The 8163-nt window shown below is 38.6% G+C and overlaps 1 protein-coding gene across 3 annotated transcripts in view; it reads right to left on the bottom strand.

Moving 5' to 3' along the window:
• Window positions 1-301: 301 nt before the first annotated feature.
• Window positions 302-8163, bottom strand: part of RHOBTB1 (Rho related BTB domain containing 1) — a 54489-nt gene continuing 46627 nt past the window's right edge. For all 3 annotated transcript variants that reach the window (XM_075109602.1, XM_075109603.1, XM_075109604.1), the window contains 4 exons: window positions 6509-6659; window positions 4700-4788; window positions 3109-3214; window positions 302-2597 (listed from right to left, as the gene is read on the bottom strand). In XM_075109602.1, coding sequence (XP_074965703.1) covers window positions 2428-2597; window positions 3109-3214; window positions 4700-4788; window positions 6509-6659 — 516 coding nt within the window. In that variant the 3' untranslated portion in view covers window positions 302-2427. The remainder of the gene's footprint in view (window positions 2598-3108; window positions 3215-4699; window positions 4789-6508; window positions 6660-8163) is intronic.

The following is an 8163-nucleotide window of genomic DNA, read 5'->3' as shown; positions in this document are numbered from 1 at the left end:
TAGTTTCATGTCTGTTGGGTAATATCATGGTAATTAAATATCAGAAACCATGGGGAAAAGCGGCAAGAGATTTTTTTGCTATGCAGTTTAACAGTAAGTGACAAGCACCAACCTTCCATCCTATAGAAACACCATAGGATTTCCTTGTGACATTCCCAACCATAAATATTAATATGCCATGCAAGTACCAGTTTGGTAAAATTCAATGAATGATACCACAAATGAGTGCTTATAAGCAGCATCAAAAAGGGCGACACCTAATCCAAAATTTAGGAAGCTTCTTCAAAGAGCTGGGAGACAATTTGTAACTAAACAGTTTTATTGACTTCTTTTGCAAAATAAAAAACACAAAATAACCACCAAGATTAAAGGCCATAGACGGCATTAACCAAATGAACCAGCCACTTGGTTATAGTAGCTGATAACTAGCACAACTGGATATTATTGCATATACCTCAGGTTCATTTATATATCCATTACAGTTTGGCAAGATTACAATCATACAGTAGCTTTGGTTGTGTAAAACCTAGTAGCAATACTTACTTAAAATGTGACTGGTTAACATTTTATGACAACAGGTATTTATCTCATCTTAGTCTTGACACGTGTTCTCTCATTCATTCTTCTCCTCCACAATATACATTATCACTGACCAAGAATTAAGGAGACATATTTGCAACCATCATTTATAGCCCTTCTTTATCACCATACGGTGATGAATCTTACAGGGGTAGGAATCTGTCGCTTGCTTTCCTTATAAGAGTTTGTAGAGCAGCATCTCCTTCCATGCTGGGTGGCTCCTACTCTCCTGCAGTAGCATCTGCTGAGAATTAGTCCCTTCAGAATGCAAATATGTAGAGGTGTATATGGCTTTCAGTCCAAAGCCTTTCCTGACCTACAGTACTGGGGTGACTGTACTGCCTTGCCTTTGAATACAGAAAAAACCACAAAGAATCAGCTTTTCACATTGGTATGCTGAGCTGCCAGCACAAAACAATATTAACAAATGTAATACACAATACTACCTTGGTTACAGAATTGTGCCTGAGACACTGTACAGGATTGCATGTATATGTTCTACAGTCTATGTATTTTAGTTTTGGTCTTTTAAAAAAAGCTCTCATCCTTATGTAATCTAGTGTAACACTGCAGCTTTAGAGTAATGGTTGATAAAAAGTCATAAGCGCAAAGGCTATTTGAAAACACTCGAGGCTTTTTTTTTTTAACCTTGCACCATTTGTGCAGAATTCCTGCCTTTCTGCCGTCATTTTGCCCCCAGCTTCCTGGAAATACCTACTTCCAGGGGAAATAAACGATCTACTTCAAAATAATCTAACATTTTGAGTTCTACCTGGGAAAAGCTATAAAACAATTTGGATCAAACTGAAGTGATCTTGTGTGTGAAAAGCCTTCTTCATTTACAAAATGCTGTTAACACTAGATAACTCCTACATGTTTTTGCAGCCCTTTCGTTTGCTTGCACTGAAGCAAAAAGGAATTCAGCGTGAGGAATGGCTGCGTGGTTAAGATCCCACAGAACAAGGTAACTGCCATGCAGTAATTCAAATGCAAGCAGCATAACTGCTTTTGTATTCAGATCCATACTTGTATAAGGATATAAATTAATAAGCCCTTCTAAATGATTTTAGAAATATTCTCTTCGATCTAGACATATAAAACCTCTGAATATTTAGAATCACTAGATTTCACATGGCCCACATAGTCATAATTACTTGCACTTACACGGCAAATATTAGAAATACATTTGCCTGCAGTTGAACAGGGAATTACACTGCCTATTATTCAGCTGAGCAAAGATCAAGCACTCTATATCTTGCAGTTATTGGATCTTATTCTAACCCTTTACTTTAGAAAGGGGAAATAACCATCTAATCATATTACCAGTGGACAGTACTTCGTTTAAAAAAGACAACCTATACTAGGGAACTAGATTTTTTCCTAAGATGACTTTCTAGGAGATACTCTAAAAGCTGTCTCTTATGACTGAAGATTGTCTATTTCACTGTACTCGCATAGTAAAAATAGTTAAAATCTAATTACAAAGCTGCTACATGGTTATTTTGTGGTCTGTAAAATAAAACAATCCAGAATTTTATCTGAACAAAATGCACCAGACAGTATAAAAATATTTCCCAACTGGAGATTGAAACATTAATGCTGGATGGATTTTTTCTGTAGAAAAGGAAATGTAATAATGGTAGACATTTATCTGCTTACTAGCCAAAAATATACATATGACTTTGAGGAGCTGTTCCAGGCTCACTTTCAGTGAGCTTGTGCTTTTGACCCTAGCAATAATAAATGCACACGTGGAACAAAGTTTCCTGAAAACCTGAACTACATCTTATTTCTAACAATAAGACTAATTTCTGACACTGGCTATGGATTTCCACTTATTTGCTTTCTTCAGGCAACTACAGCAGAGGAATTCCAGAAGCACCACTTCCGCTTTGAATGATGTTTATTCAGTGCAATGTCTTCCTTTTCTCTTTCTTTTTTAACTCGCTGGTAGTGATCTTCTTCCTTTAAATACCACACAGGCGGCCAGCGATGCCTCTCAAAATATTCTTGGTTATCTGATTAAAAAGAAACAATCTGAAAGTCCCCAAACAAGCCAATAAGATACAGAAATCCCAGAAATGTCTGCAAAAAGCTACGCTGCTAATCATTTATCCAGTCTCTATGTTAGCTGGCTTACTGGGGATTCCCCCAGTTTCCTCATATGCCTTCCTTACAGGGCGAAAAGGCTTTGAAACTGTTGCATTCAAGAGGCCTTAGTCCATCAAAGAGTGTAAAAAAGCAAGCCCTTTACAGAATGTAGTTTTCATTGTGGAGCCTGAAAATAGCTCTGTTCCTTTTAGCATCACTGAAATAGGTATGGAACATAATGCTTGCCCAGGAATCAGGCTAATGATTATGACCTTTCTTTACAGATAAGAAGAATTTATGAATGCTAACCAAGATAGCACAGAGATTGAGTCTCATGGCTTAACTATCTGAGCTCATCTTTGTCTTCATGTTTAATCAACTGAGTGGGGAGGAAGAAGGGGAAGCCTCATGAAAACTAGGGAGGAAAATTGCCCATACCTGAAGATTTAGCTTTGATTTCCTTGCGGAATTTGGAGCAAACACTGTTGTAATTGGTGCAGATGTAGTGCAAGCACCAAGCTGCCAGCTGATTAGCATTGTGAAACTGTAAAGAAAAACAAAGAGCTTATTCCATTTCCTGAGGTTATCATTCATTTTGCAGCCCCAATTAACAACTAAAGCTAGAATGTTCCCCAGCAGATTGTATCTGGCAGCACTGTCCCAAGCATACTGGGGAGCTTTGGAGGCTGAAGCAGCCTCTAGATGCCCTAGACCTTGTCGCACAATCTGCTTGAACGACGAGTGGCCCAAAAGGCTCATGAATAGGTGCTTAGCATGCACAGCATCTGGCAAACTGCACTCAGTCCCACACAGGATCTGAACCCACGGTATGCTGGACCTGAATTTTGTGGTATGACCGTACCAATCATATACCTCTATCAGTTACTGCAAACCCTGCTTTGAAGTAACTCCCTGGAAAGCTGTGCGTATTGACAGAACTCAGGCATTACTGAAAGCTCAATACAAAACCTTGTACAAACTTCCCATGGTTGTAAGGAAGCAAAGCTATAATGCAAGTCAGATTGTATAGCATGTGTATCTGTTTTGGCTTTCTGACTGTCTACTGTAATCTTCTCAGGTTATAAACACATCATATTGATGCAGGTACTGGGCACAGAGGATATCCTAACAGTAGTTAAAATATATTACCTCTGTCTTCAACCAGGAGAAGAAAAAAAAAAACACCCTTCATAAGATCAAAATGAAGTGAGCTGCCTTTTCTTGGAAGGGGTTCAGTCCTGGTTTTGCAATAGCACTATAGGTATTCCAAGAGAGGCACTTGAAAGCAGCTGCAGGAAATCTTGCATGGTGGCCAGCTTGTGTTGTATTTCAGTGCCACTTAAAGCCCAGACTTCAAGCTAAGCTGCAGCCAGACTCACCGTTAGTGTGAAATCAAGAATGATAAAATTTAAAAAATATTTTAGCTTGTACTGTATCTGGGAGAGTGCTGTACCACTGCTTTTGGAAAACAGAGGTGTGCAGTTTAACTGTGAGCTGAGGGCTCTCTTTTCATGTATTCTGGGCCTCAAGAAACATTGAAATGTGTTTGAACATAAGGTAGTAGGATTTGCACTCCCTCTGAACTATCAGATGACTGGCTCTGAGTAGCCAGCCTAAGAGTTGAGTCTAAGAATACAAAAAAAATAGGTTGCCTTTGCAATGCTACAAGAACTGAATTGAAAGGACCCCAAGAATCAGTCACCGTTACAAAGCTGAACAGCTTCATTACATTGCATTTCATGTTACTGAAGCATGGCCATGAGAACATGGAGCTTGGGAACTCCACAATTAAGAAAAACTAAAATATAAATTTGAAAGACAGCTCCTCCAAGATTACTTAAATGGTCATTTCACCTTTGAACTAATGGAAAAAACTCTTTAAAATATACGATAAAACTAAGTTTTATTGTCAGTCACTCTCAGGACTGAAGCCTTTGAGCCACTTAGAAGCATTGCTCAGAAGCAGTAAGGTGCTAAAAGGAAGTCCTTCAGTTGGCCAGAATATCTTTAAAAAACAGCGTGCACTGACCTGTGCCAATTCCAAATAGGACAGTACTTCTCCATCTATTGCAGTGCCACTCATGGAGGCTTTTGTCAGCTCTTGTACTGCATGCTGTTCTGTTACAGGAGAAAACTCATCACTCACATGGGAAACAGTCACATTTCAAGGTCAGATCAACCACAAGTAACAAAGAACCAAGAAGGCGTGTTCTCCGTCCTCCTAGTGTTAACTCTAGCATTATGCAAGTAGCATATTCATCCAGGTATCCTAAGCAACTTCTGATTTGGATGAAGTCAAATTCTGGACTTTAGACTTGTGGCTGGAGATTCTGCATCACAGGTATAAACTGTCCTGCTCCAGTGAGGCACAGTCCATATAAGGATTTCTCCCTTTGCCTCAACCCAAACTATCTATTTCTGATTTCACACACAATTCTTATCTCTTTCTTAAAGAAAACGAGCCTGCAATTAATAACCACTTACAGAGGGGCAAAGTTCAGCAGCCACTAGTCTCTTTCTGGCAGAATGGATGGGTGCAATATTCAATATAAATTAGAAATATGGATCAGCTGTCTCTTTCAGATAATACAAAAGCAATAGCCAAGTTTTTAGGCAACAGTGCACTTGCACTGTGGTTTGATTAATGACTTTACGCACAACACCGATATAGAAAAGTTCACTTCGGGCCCTCTTCAGATTCTCAGATTAGTTGTTCCCAGAGATCCAGATAAAGGCTGACCGGTTCCCCCCCAAAAGTCACCTCAGTTCAACAGTTTCCTTAACTATTTCCTAGAATCTTAGAGATTTGAGTGTTCTTTGGGAAATGTTGTCAGCTGATTTGATTCTACTGGGTTCCGTTGTTGGCAATCGCCTTTGGACTCAAAATTTAATCATCAAGAATTAAATATTCTTAATACTATATGTACGTTTATGCTGAAACTACTTAAAAAATAACCAAGAGTTCACTTAAAATGTGCATATAAAATCAAACAATAAAGATTTGTTCTGTCAGAACCAGTGAAGATGAGGTACACAGTCCTGATGCACAACTGAAGGAGAACTAGGATTTGGTATGTGATTAAATTCTGCATAAATGTTGTCCTGCAAATACATGTAGCTTTGCTTCATCTGCCTCTGAGTTTTGGCCTTGGCCATGTCTTCAGAACAATGCCAAGTTACATACATAGAGAGAAACAAATAAATGAAAAAACCCAAACCCCAGAGGTCTGGGGTGTGTATGGATTTAAGTTTGAAATTAAGTAGTAACCTATCCTGTAGTTTTTCTCTAAATATGTGATTGAAAAGTTTTTCTTCTCGAAGTAAGGCTTTCATCCCCATGTATATACCAAAATATCCAATTCCCATCTAGGCAGTGAAGAAGGATCCAGACAGCATTTCTAAAAATCATGATAATCTAGATCAGTTTTCAATTGGCTCAGTTACTGTCTTTGAATAGAAATGTATAATAGAACACCTCATTCTTTACATAATGGAAAGCCTGGGGTCCATCCTGTTTTCAGGTAAATTAACAGCAACAGAATGGATCTTACAAACCACAGACATTATATCAATGCTAAAGAGAAGGTTTACTCTTTCTGTTTTCAAAGAACAGAATACTTCAATGTTCTGAGGTGGTTTAGCACAAAACTAAAAAAGGCAAGAGAAAGGAAAACACATTTTTCTAAGGGAAAATATCAATTTGTATTATAATATCCCTTTCAGAAAAAAGTATTTATTTTCCATGACACTTGAGAAAATCCTGTGCTTTCCAAAACCATCAAAACACATTTCACCTGTTGAAGACGACACTGCATTGGACAAGGCCACAAAGTCTTACCTGCTAGTGCAACCAGGTGAGGAAGGCAAAACCTATTTGCCAATGCAATTAACTCAAGTGTGTCCAGTTCCTGACTGGAGGACAGTTGCTTGGTATACAAGTAATCTAAAACTGCTTGCATAGATGTCTTGTTTATGTTGGGAAGAACTACCTGGAAAAGATATATAAGAAAAGCATCCCTAATAATGAAGGCATTTTCATATAGAGGCCATATTTCACTTCTGTCACTTTGCTGGACTGTCTCTTTTTCTCTTCAGGTCATTTTAGAAATGCAGGGTAAACATTTTTCAAAAAATAAATTTTCCATTAAAGTTCAAGAAGCTGCCAACAGGTAAGCATATCTCCAGAGTCAGATTTACATACGAGCAACTCTGCCAAGTTTCTAGAATTGGATCCACATCAAACAGTGAATCTGTTCAATGCTTTCTAGCCTGCAAATGGACAGTTTTGTGGGGTACATAAAGCCACTGAGCACTTCCCATGCCAAACCTCCCTTGGTAGACTTCTTGAGGAATGCAATCTGTATGTTCCAGGCAAGGAATATTCTGAGCATTCTGAGAATAATAGAAAACAAAGGATAACAAAATCCCCACCCCTCTCAGTCTGTTTGTAAATAATCCAATTATCCAAGTAAGTGATGGTTGGGAAGGGACTGAGAACTGAAGAAATGAGGGAAAGGAAATGTAAACCATTTCTGCCACACACGTGTAATTAAGTGTAACCACCATGTAATGAAACTACTAAGACCAAGGCAAAAGCTATCTAATTTCTCACCAGCGTAACCCTGATTCCACTTCCTGCAGGGAAGCCTAAAAGAAGAGGAAGGAGACTTAGAAAGCCTCCCTGTAACCTATCACTGTAGCATCTCAACTACAGTTTGCACACATGATCACTTCTCCAAAGAACAGGGTAAAACTGATTCTTGCGGGTCTCAAGGTTGCGACAGGTAAGTCCGCTTCTAGGACCCACGCTAGTCAATCCCATTAACTGGCACTTTAATGTACATGTTCATAACTCAAGAGGTGCTGGCACTGAAGAATGCTCTGTGGTATTCTGAAGAACTTGCAGTAAAAAAAAAAATAGCAGAGCAGAATAATAAAATTATGATGAGGAATTGAACGTACGTGCAACTTAACCTGACAGCTTGGTAGCAGTCAGCACATACTTCCTGCTAGAAGGGGGTTAATCGTTGTCATGTAGCTGGCTGTTAACCTTTGACGGCTTGTGCATTTTTCTTTCAGCTCTGCCTGATGGGTGGGATTCGAACCCAGACCTGTTAGTGCTAAAGCATGAACCTCTTATGCGTATCAGCCACTCTGGGAAGCAGCTCGCTTCTCCAAGAGGAGCAAGTGGTGAAACTCATTCATTATTAATGTATTTTTGTTAGTGCAGGAAACTGTAAATTCGGTGAATGAGTTTATAAAATGCTGTGTCCCAAATACAGAAAAAGTAATAAGTAGATGGTTCTATTTTTTGTAAACCAGTCAAAGGAAACCATTCAATTCGTATCTACCTTTGTTTTTAAAATTGCAAAAGCATTATTGAATGCTTTGAACTCTACAAAATGGAAGCTAAATGTTTTAAATTGGAAAGATGAACTAAGTTAAGTTGATCATTAAAAATAGGCTGGTAGAAAATAAATGTATATTCTTCAT

This window comes from Phalacrocorax aristotelis, chromosome 14 (genome assembly GCF_949628215.1).
Source record: "Phalacrocorax aristotelis chromosome 14, bGulAri2.1, whole genome shotgun sequence".
Taxonomy (NCBI): Eukaryota; Metazoa; Chordata; class Aves; order Suliformes; family Phalacrocoracidae; genus Phalacrocorax; species Phalacrocorax aristotelis.
The sequence above is the reverse complement of the archived record's forward strand: the minus strand, read 5'-3'. Positions and strand labels throughout refer to the sequence as shown.